This window comes from Melanotaenia boesemani, chromosome 22 (genome assembly GCF_017639745.1).
Source record: "Melanotaenia boesemani isolate fMelBoe1 chromosome 22, fMelBoe1.pri, whole genome shotgun sequence".
Classification (NCBI taxonomy): Eukaryota; Metazoa; Chordata; class Actinopteri; order Atheriniformes; family Melanotaeniidae; genus Melanotaenia; species Melanotaenia boesemani.
In genome coordinates, this window is record NC_055703.1 from 22,519,261 (window position 1) to 22,537,369 (window position 18,109).

An 18,109-nucleotide genomic window follows, 5' to 3' on the forward strand; every position below is an offset into this window, starting at 1 on the left:
TAAGTCCTGATGACAATAACATGCTGATCCATAGCTCAGGCAAATTAAGCACAGTAAGCAGCTAAATGTTGGTTTAATCTGGAAGCATTAAAGTAAAGCAGCCAAAATCCCTCCTGTGCTTTAAAACAATCATGTTTCGCTTTATTTTTTATATATTTTTATATTTGGGAGTCAAAGACGGGACGAGTCATTTGGCAAGTACAACTACTGATGTTATGAAAGCTATGAACTAAGTTAAAAGTACCAGACGTCCCGTGGGCAGGACGTGACTTTATCATCCAAGTACACATGTTATACACCGCTGTAAAGATTCTTAAGTTTTGAATGATGTATACCATCCCAAGCTACAATCATAACTGTAGATCCAGTAAACACATATTTCTAACCAGTCACCAATCATTTTATCTTTGAAGCTTCACTGTACTCCAGTAGCAGGACCCAGCTCAGGCCATGACACAAGAATTCAGTCTATCACCACCATCAGAGAGCAAGCCAGAACTGCTCCTCCTACCAGGACTAATAACCTGCAAACACAAGAGCAAAACTGGGGGACTGGATGGGGCCTCTAATTTTGCCTCAGGCTTTCAGCAGAGTCCACATTCATTTTTATCTCAAATTCTCTTAACCTGGGTTGTGTTCATGTTATCCCCTCAGCATTTTCTTCTATCCCTTATCTCCTCTTTTATAGTTTAGCAGTCTCCATCTTTTACCTGCCGTCCCACCACTTCCTCCATCATCTTCATTTTTTGGCATCTCTGTTTCCTTCTCCACTCAACCCCACCTCTTCCCACCACCTCCCTTCCCCCCGCCGGTGCTGTCCCTACCGTCAGGAGCTCAGTCCCCTTCATGTCAGTCACTTTCCCAGCGAACAGACGGTTGCAGCAGCAACAGCAGCAGGAGGAGTGGAAACGGTAATCCCCCCTTCATCCACCCCACCCCTTTTCAAAACCCACAAACCGGAGGCAGGAGGAAACCAAACCTCGCGGGACACCTGTGCTCTTTCTTATCGTCCTTTTTGAGGTTTTGTTTTTGTTTTGTTTTTGTTTTTTACAGAGCACATTACTCAAGATCTGGACCCATTTCTAAATTGTGGGTCATGATAGCGAGCGGGGAAACTGGGATGTAGACGCGGAAACCAGCGGCGAATTCGGCGGCACCACCAGTAGCAGCATCAGTCGGTCGGCGGATGGAGATCCGTTGTGAAGGCGGAGGTTTGATAATGATGATGATCATTACGATGATATAGCAGGTGCTTCAGATTGGTGCCGCATTGCCAGACCGCCGCGAGCGACGCCGGAGAGACGGTGATGCTGTCGTCGTCACTGTGTCACAGGAACAGAGAAAGAGAGGAGAGGCTTTGACATGGAGGGAAGCGGTTGTCTCTCGGCTCTGAGCTCAGGCCACCCGGATCAGCAGGTTGGATGTACAGTCTAAAGCCTTGGGGACTTGATTCTTGATATACATAGAGGAAAAATATGATAAAGTTGAATTATTTGAAGTGGAATTTAAACGTTTCTGTGCGTAAAAGTGAATGGCCCATATGTTGATAATGTTTCACAGGAGCATCACAGCAGCAGCGTCTGTGCCAGTTCTGGATGGATTACGTCTACAGAGCAGCAGGCCTCCATCTGAAGTCAGCTGCTGATCTGGGAACCATAAATAAAAACACTAAGTACACTTCTCTGCCCTGTTGCTGCCGGAGCTAACAATTTATTTTGTTTATTTATTGGAAGCTGGTGTGGTGGGATCCCCGTGGAGGGGCAGCTGTTGCAAAAGATGACTCACTTACAGGCTGGCCTTTCTCCAGAGACTCTGGAGAAGGCCAAGGTGGAACTGAAAGAGAACCCTGAGACTTTACACCAGGACATCCAGGAGGTCCGGGACATGATCATCACCCGGCCGGACATCGGTTTCCTCAGGACAGACGACGCGTTTATCCTCAGATTCCTCCGGGCGAGAAAATTCAACCACTTCGAGGCGTTCCGGCTGCTGGCACAGTATTTTGAGTACAGACAGCAAAATCTGGACATGTTCAAGAACTTGAAACCCACCGACCCGGGCATTAAGCAGGCTCTGAAGGACGGTTTTCCCGGCGTACTCTCCAATCTAGACAAATACGGAAGGAAAATCCTGGTCCTGTTCGCAGCTAACTGGGACCAGAGCAGGTAATAAGAAGTTTCAGGTTATCTTTTTGTTGTTAAAAAAACAAAACAAAAAAAAAGAACTTTTAAAACCAGATGAGTTTAGTTTGTGGAGCTGTCCATTCAGCACCACACATAAATCAGATGCTTCCTGAACTAAGCTACAGTACACTGACACTCTTTACTAGTAGCCATTACTAATATAAAATAAACACACAACATGGCCAAATGTTTGTGACACTTTTACATACCACTCAAAAATGATTGATAAAGTAATCTGCTTTAATTGAAAAGTTCTGCAAAGTGGAGCATCTTGGGTGGCTCCAGGCCATCTGAATGATGCTGTTTATGTACGCCAGTTACATTTCTTTTAAAATTTCCCCTATTTGTTCTTAAATTTGGCATCATGTGTGGGGACTGAAGTTGAGTTAAATCAGGAAAGAGCCTTTTTTCAAGCTGTTGCCAGAAAACGTGAAAGCACACAGGCACCGTGCTTCCAAAAGCAACAGGAATATTTTTTTCTTCAGTTTTTTTTGTTCTGTTTGTTTTTTTTTTTTAAATCAATCTAAATATTCTTTTGTGGATCCAATACCTCAATACAGTGTGAAAAGTAGAAACATTGCTTGAAACAAATATATTTTGTGCTTGTTTGTCTTGGGAACATTAACCAGATTCTTAATGCATCATTTCATGCCACCTGAAGCTTTTACATGTTTTGTTTACCATAGCTAGACCATAGCGCAACTTGGAAAAAATGGCTACTTTAATGGGATTTGTGCATGTGTGTAACTTATATGCCAATATATTTGCCAGTATATGGATGATGTTGGGCATTATCATCTTCCTCTTCACATAAAAAAGTATCCCTGATGATATGACCCAAATATTTAAATGTATTCATATCATGTAACACTTGGTCTACTAAATCAAATAAACTAAGAATATTGCTTCCTGACCTTATTAGTGTTCAATAAAAGCCAATTTAATATAAAGAAGATGATGTAAGACCTCAAAACAAGGACCCCGAATGACCAAGGCATCCTCCATCATTTAGGCTATCTGTCTTACATTCATTCAGTCTCTTAGAAAGATCCATGAACAAACTGAAAATAGGAGGTGATGATATACCACCTCAATAAACCTCATTAGTCACCAAAAAGATGTTGGTATTCTTGTCTGAACTTTGGTTTGAATATCTGGATGTAAAAACCTGTAGTGCAAAATTCTCAGATAAAGAGAGACCTACTTTCTTTAATTTGATAAATAATTTACAATAATAATTCATACGACACCAGTAACAGTAGTTTCTAATAGGGTTGCTAATTGTCCTGGAAATTTTATCATTATCAAAATATCATCATTTGCAAACACTTGAAATAGGCCAAGCACTGGTGAATAAATGAGTGATAAATATAGGCAGTTGTACTTTTTCTTTTTCTGTAACTAGTGATCATGCAAAGGTCCAGAAATGGAATTAATCCCACTTTGATACCCCTGAACTTACCACCATATAGTGTAGTATGTGAAGTGTGTGGAGAGGTGACCCATTACTTTAGTCAAAACTCCAACATCTCAGCATCTTTAGAAGTAAGAATGTTTCAGTGATTAATGCTCAATTAGAAAAGTTTCTTTCCAACCTCAAGCACCCCCACCTGCAGCCATTGTTGATCCCTTGAGCAAAGCCTTCAACCCTATCTGCTCCACATGTGCTGTGTCATGGTTGATCCTGGCATATTTTCCTTCTTAAGAAGTGTTAGAGGTGTTTCCATGGCAACTTCCTGCTGCTGGCACGGCTCTCAGCCTTTAGTCCTGTCATGTCATGATCCTTAAAAGTGAAACATCGGTTGCTCAGACACTGAAATCAAATGTTTGTGCCATTTTGTATCCTGTAAACCACCTCAGGCCCCTGGCCACCACATTGGAAAACACAGATTTAATCTAGAAAAGATTGCTGAGGACAGAAATCAAACTCTGCAAAGTACCTAGTAATTGCAGGGATCAGATAAAAGGCTAAAGGCTAACAGGTTCAATTTTCTGATCTATAGCAAAGTGAAGCAAATCAGGGAGAAAGTTAGCTACACCTGCATTAATGATTTCCAATAACATTTATTATTTTCATGTCTTAACTGGGAGTTTATACTTTCATTACATGGAAATGTCTTGAAATTTGCATCAGCAATCTGTTGCTGTTTGTCTTCTTGTTAGTGAATTTCACTGTTCTGTGTCACAATCACAGATCTTTCACAAAGTCCTGCTTTTATCTGACATAAATGACACAACAGTGGTCGGGATTTCTATCTAGGCTGAGGTTAAAGATATAAGTAGGGCTCGAGCACAGTTTTGCTTGGCTTTAATTAAGGATCAGGACTTTAGTGTTTAGGTAACTAGAGGTTATAGTCATGCTGACCTTCTGTCATCTTTGTCACTGGATCTGATTATAGATCAACTGAAACACTGCTTCTCAGATAACAAAATAGAACATTTGAGCTCCACAAATATTGAAAATGCAAATGACTCATTCACATTTTTTTTCTATTCAGAACCTTTAAAATGAACCTGTTCAGCTTATCCTTTTTTTTTTGTTAAATCCAACCTTTTTAAGCTTAACTTACAGAAGCAATTCTGTTTAGCATCAAGATAAACTGATTAAGAATTATATATTTATCATCCTGAAAGAGAGGAAGCTTCCTGAAATCAAGTTTATTAAGAAAAAATAAAAAAAATACAGGATAAGATATAAAAGAAAACCACATATTAAGAGCTAGAGAAAGCAGGAAAATCCTGATTTTAGAACAGGACAGTGAAGTATCCAAGGTGTCAGGTGGATGAAAATCCTCAAGGACACACGAAAGCAACAAATCACAGGGCTAGCATCCAGAGCCGCATGGTCACCACTAAAAGCAATTAAAGCCTGGCTCTAAAATCTAATTTATTTAAGACAAAATTAAACTGAGTGGGAGGTTATCAGTAAATTCCACAAACAGTGTTTTGTCAGCAGGCTGACAAATGCTGTTTTCAGCTCTTTCATGAGATTAAATACCTGATGGCTCTAATGACACTTGCCTAATGCTACAAATAATGATTATTCCCTTAATTGACCAAACTTGAGGTAAAATATTTGTTTGACTGCCCAGATCAAAATATGTAAAAAAAAAAGGGCTTATTTAGTTGGTTCTAACATTCTTAAGAAAGCCTGATTTGTCCAATTAAGTCACATAAAACTCCAAAGATAGTCACTTTGTAATTACATATTACAGGAAACCTCTATTTGAGGTGCTGTAGCCAGAAAATGTTTTGACATTTTCCTTTGAAAAGTGACCAAAACATTTAATTATGTATCAGACATGGTCACTAATGCTTAAAATTAATCACACCAGGAGCTGACACATAATAACACACTGTCTTAGCTCACATTATCTTAGTTATGTCATCCTGTCAGCTCATTACTACTCGATTATTTATTCATGTGTTAAAGCTTTGACATGTCCTCATCCCTCATGTGCAAGTAAATTAAAATCATGTCTTATTTTTCTTAGATACACTTTTGTGGACATACTAAGGGCGATTTTGCTGTCGCTGGAATCAATGATAGAAGATCCCGAGCTGCAGGTCAATGGCTTCATCCTCATTATTGACTGGAGCAACTTCACCTTCAAGCAGGCGTCCAAACTGACCCCCAGCATGCTGCGGCTGGCCATCGAGGGGCTGCAGGTGAGAGAGCTTTGCTGATGTCGTGGGGGTTGGTTAGGAGTTGGTCCATTTTAAATTATCTTTAGCAATCTGTGTTTGTCAGGCATCCTTGTGATTTGTCAAATAAATGATAAAAACTTGCATGCTTACCACATAATAGTGAAATAATTGCCACTTTTATTGCCTTTAAGTTGCAAACATTTGCAGCCTTTTCCTTCAGCCAATCTTTTGTGTTTCCTGAACTTAATAATGAAGAAAAATGAAAAATCATCAGCTTCGCTCGACTCAAAGTATTATTTTCCTTCTGCAACAGTGGCACAGCAAACCTTCAACTTCCCTTCCATTATCCTCTCTGCAGTTCAAATATGCCACTTAAAAAACAGTCAAGCACTGTGTTGAAGCAGTGGGCATGGTTAAAAAGCAATAGAAGCGAATAATGACATTTCCATTTTCCATTACTATTACTTACACTATTTACTAGATTTGTTTCCTTCCTTCCTGCCTTTACCAGATTTATTTAGCCAGTAAAAATGCAAAACATTTATTTTTACGGCCTCTTAAAAACAAGGAAATTTGTGTTTTTTGGATAATTTTTTTTGTTAATATGTGTTTTGGCTTTAAATCTTTTAAAGTCTGTTTATTTGTCTTTTAAATGGAGCCACTTTTGTAAAGAAAATGCATTTGTGGGATGAGCAGCAGGGTTGAGTATGTGGGTTGCACCCATGAAAAACTCGATACATCGTCTCTGCCAATGCCAAACAGTGTTTGCCTGGGCTGTTGTGACCGAGTTTGGTTCCTCCACACGCTAATAAGGCATTAAATGTGTCTTTTTTTTTCTTTTTACTTTATCATCCACTCCAATAATAACACCAAACAAGAGGCAACCTTAGAATAAGCTGTTTGGTGTTGGAAGAGAAGATTTGGCAAGTTTTTCATAGGAGTGGCTCCATTTAAAAGGGGAATAAACAGGCTTTCCAGCAGTATAAATGTGTTGCTCTGAAGCACTTTTAGAACAAAGCAAAATTCCAATATGCCACTTTCTTTTCTTTTCATGTGAAATTTATTTCTTTTTGTTCCAAACTTCTGATGGGGGGATCTTCAACGAGCAAAATTAAGGAGAAATATGACGCTGCTTGCTGTACTTTTGTTTGGGTATTCAGGATTTTTTAGTAACACATTATTCATCGGGACACCTTTAATATTGTTATAAATGAGTTACCTGAGATAAAACACTTCCAGGTAGAAACTACAGCTGTCCTTTGACAACCAGCCAAACCTGAAAGAACATGTTGCTCACTGCTTTGTGTATGTGTGTGTGTGTGTGTGTGTGTATGAAGGGGAGTTCTTATTGCTTCCTCAACATTTCTGTGAATTATCTACCCATTTGTTTTTTGGTCTCCATTAGTCTGAGTGAAATCTAAAAGGAAGTGTTCCTTGAGGAAAGAGTTGAGTAAGACCGTGTGGTTTGAGTTATGATCTGATGTATTTGTGATGGATAACAAACTGTTACAATTGTATGCAGCTGGATTAATATATATCTATATTTAATCTGCTTCAGATGTGTTGTTTGATTAGTCCTTTGTGTTGTTTTTAATCCAATAATAGTCATGTCATAGACAGATGCAACAATCCATCAGCTCATGACCTTATCAGATTTCTTAGCCATGGCTGGTGACTCTGTTAAAAAATGTGCTAATTGTTCACAGTGTGCAGATTGTATGATTATTAAAGTTTTTCAAATATGGAAAATACACTAAATAAGTCAGAATAAACACTGAAGAAACAACATCAAGAAAAAGAACTAGATAAAGACACCCAAAACCTTCATCATCACTCAACAGTTTAAAGGAAACAAGCAAAGGCAAAGAGCTATAAATAAAGCTGGCGTGGGAACAAAGGCAGCCTCGAGCCAGCAACCTTTAATATCATTCATTAGTGTCAACAGTGAAAAAGACATTTTTACAGATCTGTTGCACCTTTCGTCTTCTGGGAAAGTAAAACATATTCGGTAAAACAGGATATGCTGCAGCTCATTTTCAGTGGCATTATGTGTTCTCTGTCTGTTAACCTGGAGGAGTTTATCCTGAGATCTGTTTTGATTAGAGATGTAACCTGGTGGAGGTTTGTAAAGGCTCTAAACAGACAATGTTTTATTATCAACATGGAGATAAAACATTAGTGAATCCTTCTCTACAACTTCAGGTTAGTTTTTATTCAAACCAAATCAAAAAAAGTCATTTTTTTGTGTTTAATAATCCTGATTACCACATAATTTCACTGGTTATTCATGTTCCTAATCTGAGGCAGTTTTATTTAACTCTGTTAAATTAGCTAAAATATGGGGATTGTTTAACACTTGAAAACGTTTTCAAAATAAAAGAGCTCAGGAACCATGTAAATTTATCTGTGATAAAAAAAAATGTGAAATCTGTATAATACAGAAACATAAATATTATATAACACTGGTTTTATAAGTTACTATAATGAAAACCAATACAGTCACCAGAACGTGAGAAAGCTCGATTGAGCCTAGAAACTTATTAGTTTCTAGATAAATAAATGAATAAATAAATGTAGAATTTCTTCTTGGCTTAAAGAAGGTTTTTTCTTGAATTTTATTTCACTCACAAAGTGAAATAAAATAGTAAATTACATCTTCAGTTCTCCTGAAAATGTTACAGAACTGGTTTTCCTTTGCAAATCATTACATGCTTGTCTTCTTCATTATGTTAAATTTACAAATGTGTTAATAGATGTTCCAGCAACATCTGTCTGCTTATAAAGGCATATGAGGGAGTGGATGTCCATGTTACATCACAATCTGTCCAAAGAACCTAGTTTCAGTCCCATCCAGCCCAGTGTCGCCCGCTTCAATTGGTTAGGCACTAAAAGATAAAAAGAATTCATTTTAGATATCAGTAAGCATATTTTTAGGGTAAGAAATTAGATTTACACATTTAGTCTTCAATATTGTCATATACATGTTACAGGTCAGGTCACCTAAATGGTTCAATATGCAAAACAAGAGATTAAAAAACACATTTTATACAGTTCTGCACCTATATGATGACATGCTTTCTTAGGCTGGACTGTGTGAACTGATGAGCAGCATAAGTTTCAAATATGATTAGATATGGAGGATTTTTTTACATGTTTTAATCATTTAAGTTTGTTAACCCTGTTAACCCTAACCCTTCAGACATGCAATTCTTCAAAGAAGCTCACAGTATTTAGACCAGGTTATTTATGAATCTCTAAATACTTTATTTAAAAAAAAGAAAATCTTACATATACCACAAATTTGGAATTCATTTTCTTGCATCAGCAGCTGAAGATTATCTATATTTTGTTAAATGATAAACTTTTTCATGTTCTTTTATTGTATTAGGGGAGACTGCAATGAGCTCATTTGCATTTTTACATTTAAAGATGTCATTTTTGTGAACAAAAGGGATTTTATTTCTTACTCTGTCTTCAACTGAAGCCCAAAAACGACTTGAATAAAATTGTGTGTGTTTGCAGGATAATTCAGTACCATGTGTTTTCACCTCCTCCTTTTTCTGTAAACATTAGTTTTGTGTTGTCAGCACAGGGTTGATGTCGTATTTTGGAGAAAAAAAAAATCATCCTTTTTTTCCAGATTAAGAGATCAGAGGATTCAAGCAGTGCATCATAGTGAGGAGTCCATATGTAACACATTTCTGACAGTTCTCCAGACTCAGATTAGAGCCTGAATTATTGATGGGAGCTATTAGCCGAGCCCTGAGTCATTCCCACACGAATGGATGCTCATTGTTCGGTGCAGAAGACTAAAGAAAAAGGTGTAAAAGGGTAATTTGATTAACTCTGAGGTAGCAAAAATGATTTTCTAAGCACGTTAAATGAAATCATCAGGAATGTAGTTTTTTTTTTTTTTCTCAGGGTGAAAAGATTAATTATTTCTCTGGGACACAGAGTTCCACTTTTGTCCAAAATGAATAAAAGTACATCAGTAAAGTTCCTCACTCATGTTTTTTTTTTAATAACTTGAACACAAACAGTGTAATTTATTTTAGCTTCACATACAGCTCATTTTATGATGAATATTTACTAGTCACACATCTGGATGACTGAAACTATAGTCCACCTACAAATGCACATTTTCATTCATTGATTCATACGACTGTATCTCAGGAGGAAGAGCAGTCATCTGGAAAGTCGGGATATCGATCCCAGGCTTCCAGACTACATGCTGACGTGTATTTGGGCAAGACACTAAACCCCACGATGTGTCATAGGGGTATGAATGTGTGAGAAAGGAGAAAGCACTTAGTATATAACCATAGAAGTGCTGTGTGAATGGCTAAATGTAGTGTTAAAGTGCTTTGAGTGGTCAACATGACTAGAATATATGTACAGTTCATTTACTATTCAGTGTCATAAAAAGTTACCATGCTCAGCTATTTTAGGAAATTATTTTATCATTCTTAAACCTTCTGTACTGTTTAACCGCCATAATTCAGAGGGCTGCAGAGGTTGAAATCCTTTTATTTAGACCAAAAAAGTAGGTTACATTTGTAATATTGTCTTGTCTCTAAGTAACAGCCTTTATCCACATTGTTTGATTTGATCACAAAGAATGAATAAAGCGTCCACTGAAGTTTCAGCTTTTGTATTTTGTGTGAAAAGAATTGGAGGTGGCCCGGAGTCATTCCCACAAACAGAGACATCTGATTGTTGAGCCACAGTGAGTCACTTCAATCTGAGCAGATTTGGTTAGAAATCCTCCAACTGAGTTTCTTAAAGCAGCACAATAACACTTGTGCAGGGAAATTGTGCAGTTTATTCTGCATGAGTGTTGTATTGTGATGGCGGTTTAAACTAAACACATCCTTGAGTGAACTTTGGTGTGCATTTGCAATTTTTGAATCTGCTGCTACGGTGCTTTTTCACTGAAAATTGATCTTTTTTTTCTTTTTTTTTAGAAGTATCTGATGTCAAAACAAACAATTCAAACACTGATGATCCATAACATTATGACCACTTGCCTTATGTTGTGGTCCTTATAAGAGTGTAGGCTTGATTTTTACATTGGTAGAGACATAAAAGTGTCTCACAGGGATCCCTGGAAGACAAATGCAATGACGTTTATTTGCAATATCATGTAATTTAGTGGGTTGAGTGGTCTGAACATGCTTTATGAGAGAAAATATTGTATTTGGTGATATTTGGTGATGTTTTGTTTTGTGGCTAAACTGAGTACAGGATTATTTTACTTAATGATTTCTGTAACCTTATGACTTGAGACATCTGTTGGGATATTTCAGATTAATATTGTGCAAACAAAGCACATCATTATCCTCACAGATGCAATCTATTGATCATCTATAGATCATTTTGACTCATTGCAATTGCATAGAATTTGTGATGTTGGAGAGATTGTTCATTTTTACATCATTAACAAAACATGTTAAAATCATTATGCTCCATTTTTTAAGAGATCTATACAAAATTAAGATGTCTTGTTTTAGGTCTGTACAATATTACATGAAGGCCAGGTTAACACATTAGTTTCCCAAATTATGACTTTGATTAAATTTTAATTAATTATGTAGGTCAAGTCACAACTGAGTACTAAAGCTCATCTGTCTCAGCATCTCCTTCTCTCTCTGAACTGCCACAGCTTGATTCTGATAAATGACAAAATAAGACATGATGCTAAGGAAACAAGTATTTTTGAAGTGACTGTTTTTAAAGTTTTAAAGTTATGATTGATGATTCAATCACCGGATCACTCTCTGGCACTAGTTAGCACGAGCCAGGGGTGCTAGATCTTTGAACAGAGTGAGTGACAGCAGGGGCAGCCAATCACATTAGCAAGACACAAATGAGCAGAGCCAATAAGAGTTGAAATGGGTTATGAGGTTGACCCATACCAGCGATGTTGCCAATAGAGAGCACAGATCTATCAGCTGTTTGTGCAATGGAAAATGATCAGTACAAATCAAAAGTTCCTGGATACTGATAGGGGCATTCCCCCATTCTACGCCGATTCTACACCCATAAGTCCTCCTTCAGTCACCATAAGAGCTCTGAATGATAAGATCATTTGGGCCCTGAAAGTTATTGGGTGGGATCTTTGTGGATTGGGTTTGCTTCCCACAGATGCTATCAGATTAACGTCTGGAGAAGTTAGAGATCAGGTGCTGGAGGAGTCTGCTACTGTTAGAGAGGGGGTTGTGAGAAGACAGGGAGGGTTACTCATTCTACCGTTCATTGGGTTTATTGGTGTTACTGTGGCTGGGTGATTAATCGATAAAATCAATAAATTGTTTTTTCTGTGTCTGAAGATTAATTTTTATGAGAATTTTTTTTCTTAAATCTTTTTTGATATGCAGTGCAGACACTTTCTTTGGGCTTCCACAGTTAGCAGCAGACTCAGCCCTCCCTTCGCACCAGAACAGTTTTTGTCTGAAAGCACTAACAGATAAACAGTGAAGTCACTCACACCTTAAGTTTAGCTGTGCATATAACCAGAGTGAGAAAAGCTGCTCCCTACGAAATGCAGAAGACTATTTCAGCCCACAAACCCTTGTTAGGAGACAACCAACATCAGGGGAATTATTTCCACAGTGGATCCTGTATGATAAGGATAAGGAAAGAGATCATGGCTGCAGTTGTGTTGCATATTTCTTTGCAAGATACAAAGCTGTTTAGACAGTGGAAAAGTTGGAAAAGTCTTTTTTTGCTGTTATTAATTCATATATATAAATAAATGAAACAAACATTTGGCATGCAAAAGCTTTAAGTTTAATGTTGTTTTTTAATAAAATTAATGTTTAAAAGGAAAAAAAGGAAAAAGGAAAACAATTAAAATGGAACATTTTATTTTTAGGCCTTATTGTCCAGCCCTAGGTGTGGCTGATGTGAGACTATAGTTCAGAGTAAACATTCATAATCAACCCAAAGTCAACAGAATTATAAAGGCTGAAGCAACCTGTCTTTATCTCAGCTATTAATTTATTTTTTTAATTTAAGTTGTACTTGATGTGTTGCACTTTGAACAGCCTTAGCAAAACCTACTAACATGATAAGTGAAACTGCATATGGTTATGTATTACTCTACCTCAGCTGCTTGGTCATATTAATATTATCCTTTTACAAAATGGGAAACTTGGTCTAAAAACATCCTGGAACAAGCCAATATGACATTTTTCTGCTGTTGCTGCTCAGACTGCCTTGGTTGTTAAGGTTGCAATGACATACTTAAAATCACAATGTTGAATTTTAGCAAATACAAATAGCATGTAGGCCGCATGCCTTGGGATCTCAGTTTGCAGCTCAGTGCTATGTACAGATCACAGCTGAAGTGAGCTTGAGACTTGATTCCTGTCGGCGGCTCCTAAAGACCTCTATGGTTTTCACGATCCAGCTGAAAGTTGTTTTCTTTCTTCTAAAGATTTTTTGGGGTGGTGGGGGGCATTTTTTAGCTTGAAGTAAAACATATTCAGTTGTTTAAGAGACAGAACAAGCTTTTCTAAGTGCTTGTATAGTTAGGACTCTAAAATTGTTACAATTTTCCTGAGGGTCATTCTTGATGTAAAATCTGTAAAATCAGCAAATTAAATAGCAGTTTTCTATTTATTATCCATTTAGTGGAACTGGCCAAAGCATTCACGTGACTTTCTCTCTATACACACTTTAAGTGGTCTAAACGTGGCAAGGAACTCTAAGATCTGAGCTTGGGACCAGTTTGGTGAAATTTACATAAGAATGGCTGCATCACTTTATCTGCCTCTCTTCTTACACTAAAGCACCCATCACCCTGGAACAGGATAAATCTAGACTCATCAGACCCCATGACCTTCTTCCAATGCTCCAGAGTCCAATCTTTATGCTTCCTAGCAAACTAAAGTCTTTTTTATCTGATTAGCCTCACTGATTTGTGGTTTTCTTAAGGCTACACAGCTGTTAGTCCCAATCCCTTGAGTTTCCTTCACATTGTGTGTGGAAATGTTCATTCACTAGTCGTGAGTTCTATAATGTGGTTTCACCAAACGTTTAAATGATTGCTGATAACAATCATTCATGATTTTTCCAATCACATGATAACTGGAAAAATTATTGGCATGATTTATGCAAATAACCTGACTCTTCTGAAACAAATGAAAATCTTTTCCACAACGACAGAAGGTGTCATCCCACATAGTTGTTTCAGAAATGAGAATGCATCAGCTGGAGTTACACAACCGGTTACCAGCTGAAACATAATCATCCATGTGGTAATTATCCCATAAGAGGCTTTTACCTATTTGTTTAGTTACATCCAGGTGGAGACTGGCACTGTAGCTGGATCATGAAGAATCTGAAGAAAAATTTTAGAAAAGGCTTCAGCCTCTAGAGCAGGGATACCTAAGTCCAGTCCTCCAGATCCACTATTCAGAAACTTTTAAATAAATCCCTTCTCCAGCACACCTGAATCAAAGGAATGGCTCATTACCAGGCCTCTGCATAGCTGAATTGCATGCAGATTTGGGAAATCAGTCATGTTTCAGGTGTGTTGGAGAAGGGATGCATCTAAAAGTTGAAGGATATCTTAAAGGGACCGTAACTGGGCACCCCTCCTATTGAGACAGCAAACGTTCTTGGTTAATTTGATGGCCACCTTGACCTGTATCAGAAAATAGGTTTTATTGCAAAGGTAAACAAAATTTTCCAAAAATAACAAGTTTAAAAGAAATCTAGTATGAACTTTAAGTTTTTTAGTTTGAATAAAAGTGAAGGTGAAGGCTGGAACTGTAAGGGCAATATTCAAAATATTCAAACCATATCTAAGAACACATCTGCTAACTTCATCAATTTTGAAGTTAGCAATGTGTTTGCATTTAATACAGTTCGCAGGACATCTGCTGAGTGGCTCCAGTAGTCGTCAGATACAGTATTCAGCTTTGGACCGACATTTTGTTTGTTGTCACTGTTAAAAAACTAAATAAAAATAAGGCTTTTCTACACGCACCCTGCAAAACTGTGAAAATATGTCATGGGCAATGAGGGATGAATTCCAAACTGGTAGCTGTCACATCACAGCTTTGTGTCCTCTGTACAGTAGGGGTTTAAACGTGGTGTCTGGCTGCTTCTGCTGCAGCCAGGCTGCTCTGTCTGGGATTTGGGTTGTAATACTATTTAGAGGCTGTCAATACAACACAGTAAATGCATGATTTTCCCAAAGTCCGCTTTTCATTTCTTCATGCTGTCATAAAAGAGATTATGTTGAAGAGTCAAGGAAAACACAGGAGGTGAGACTCCCAAGTATGATGGGATTCAAACCCAGCCAGTTTTAATCCTGCAGGATTACAATGTGACGGAGGGATTAAAGTTTCATGTAGAACCCTCTTTTCTTCCCAAAACAAGTAAAAAAAAATATTTTAAGCGTTCAAATAAATAGCCAAGAAACTACCGTGGGTATACTTAAGAAATTCTGAGCAACATATTTTCTAAATGCATAAAGATGATTTGTTTTATAAAATGGATCAAAGTGCTTTACATGATGAATAAAACAATAGAAATTCAAATTCAAAAAGTTTTCCCTTCTGTTATGCTTGATGTTTCATCTTTTGTGTCTTTATTTTTCCTCTGAGCTGTTGTCCGAAGCAGTGGACTGCAGCAGCGTGTGCTTTTGTGGAGTTTTAGGGCTGTAAATCACCTCGTTAAGGTGATCTGTTACAGCACGACGCCACCTGACCCTCAGATCAACTACCTGCCACTCACAGTAATGAATGAGCTGTCCTGAGTCTCTGACAGTTAACTAGCTGCTTACCAGCAGCTGACAACCTTTTCACACTAGACCCAATCACATGCATTTAAATCTGCTGTGAGTCCTGATAATGAAGTGGCTCAGAGTGAATTTTTTTTATGTATCTGTTTGAGCAGAATTTGGCTCATATTTGTTGACAGATCAGCTTTGAATCATCCGAGAGTTGCATAGATTTTGATGTGGATCCATTTGGCACTTTGTTATGGCAAAATCCTCTTTATCTTTTTCCCTTTATCATTTTAATCCTGCATTCAAATTTTACTAGGGAAAAATTGTGGACTTTGTGGACATATTTTTCTTCATTAAAAAGCATATAATGTAGAAGAAAATAACAGGTCCTCAGTAGATGTTTCCCTGCTCCAACACACCCGATTCAAATTAAATGAATCCAACGGTTTGTTGTAAAGTTCTGTACAATAACCCATTGATGTGAGTGAGGTGTGTTGAAGCATAGAAGACCTACAGGGCAGTGGCCCTTGAAAGACCAGAGCTTGAGGTACCTGTTAAACATCATCTCTCAAACTGTATTTTCTTCTGTGTCTCAGTAAAAGAAACATGTATTTTTTTTACAGAAATGCAGGAAAAATATGCCAAAGTGTACTGAAAGTATCTTATCTGGATAATTGGGGTTGCATGTCTCTTAATATATATAAAAAATTAAACAGCTTTGGACTTGAGGAAAGTATTCAGTTTTAAAGCTCCTGACCTGACAAAGCACATTTCATTAATGAGAGATAAAATTTCCTAAAGTCTAAAGTCTATATATATATATATATATATATATATATATATATATATATATATATATATATATATATATATATATATATATAGTCTTTAATTTTGCCCTTTATGTGACAGAACATGTTGGTATGCTCCTGCTCACTAGCAAATTTGAGGACAATATACTAGGCATTGAAGCACAGCTTGAAATGTGCTTCTTCTCCATCACTTGGATGGGTTTCTGTCACATGAGGTGCAGATATGCATGATCCCTAATGGGCAAATCCTAAAGAGTTTAATGATTTTTCTTCTCTTATATTTAAAATTTCTCATAAATCTGATTTAACCAAAGTGTGCAGCATCTGTCTAATCTGTTTAATCATGTTTAGTATTAAACTAACACTTGTTCTAATGATGGGATTTAATTACAAATGACAAACTGGCCTTTTCCTGAACCTCTGAAGCCACTTTAAGGCAAGTGTGAAATAAAAAGGGACAGAAAACAAAGGTGAATGAAGCTGTAATTGCACAAACTGCTTTCCAGTCATTTTTAAAAGGTTATCATGTAGAAAGTAGTGAAGTAGTTGTCCTCTCTTTTTGCTCTCCTCCTCTTTCTCCCTCTCCTTTGGCCTGCCCACTCCATTTACATTTGTTGTCTTCACCCTCCCCCACTTCTTTCCTTAACATCATCACCCTCCCTTTCCCCCTTTATCTTTCTCCCCTCTCTCACCACTCCATCTTTTCAGCAGAGACAATAGTGGCAGAGCAGTTTAAATAGAGTGACACCAGCCAGAGCGTTCGCGTCACACTGGGATAATTATTCATTTTGTTTAAAAATGAATGCAATCACTACCCAGAATCACCAGGATATGCAGCAATTATTCATGGCCAGAAATCCATGATTCAATAGAAACACAGTCAAGTCAGACATCTAAACAAATTATACAAAACATCTGTAACAGATCATTTTTTGCTGTTTACTTTTCACCTAAAAGAAAAATCAACATCATCTTCATCAGCAGACAGTTTCAAGACACAGTGTGCCTCGTCTTACCCCCTCCCTCCCGCCTTTTCTTCCTTCCTCTGCCCTCCTCGACTCCCTCCTGCTTCATCCCACCCTCGCTACGTTGCCACGGCAACATGTCGTACTGCCTCGCTATCTGCTCTGCCCTCTCCTCCAGATGGGCTTCCTTTTGTTGTGTGTCTGAGTGTTGATGTGTGCCGAGACAGAAACGCACTTCTCCGTATTGCTCAGTTGTTTCTTCCTCTCAAGAAAGCTGCTGATGAAGTGTCAGCAGCTGATGATGTACAAGACAATGAGTCGTTGAACTGGATGGTGTTTTCATTTTAGTGTTCTGTTTGATTCAAAACACATACACAAAGCAATACAGATTAAAGAAATCCTTTAGAATTCTTTTTAATGCTAAATTTGTCCATGTTTGGGATTTTGTTGTTTTTTTGATCTTATGATTTAGCTGTTGTAGATTGAGGTTATAATCACCTCCCACACCAGCAGATCAAACTATTCAAGGAAAAACAATTATCCAGGGAAAAATCTGAAAGACAATCAAAGAGATTGATTAAAAGAAAAAAAAGGTACATGCAATCGTGGTTCCTCTACACTGGATCTGACTGACTTTCATAAACTACTGACTTTGCCTGCCATCATCATTAGATCAGTTTAAGATTTTAGCGATATCATGCTAACTAAAAGTAAAAGTAATAACGTTCAGTGTCAGCCAAACTGAGATAGTAAACATGT

At 37.6% G+C, this 18,109-nt stretch overlaps 1 protein-coding gene across 1 annotated transcript in view; it reads left to right on the forward strand.

Annotated features, from left to right (window-relative positions):
* The first annotated feature begins 942 nt into the window (after positions 1-942).
* Positions 943-18,109, forward strand: part of clvs2 (clavesin 2) — a 38,275-nt gene continuing 21,108 nt past the window's right edge. Inside the window, exons 1-3 of the mRNA XM_041976801.1 lie at positions 943-1,416; positions 1,561-2,165; positions 5,678-5,852. Of these exons, the coding sequence (XP_041832735.1) occupies positions 1,777-2,165; positions 5,678-5,852 (564 nt within the window). The 5' untranslated portion in view covers positions 943-1,416; positions 1,561-1,776. The remainder of the gene's footprint in view (positions 1,417-1,560; positions 2,166-5,677; positions 5,853-18,109) is intronic.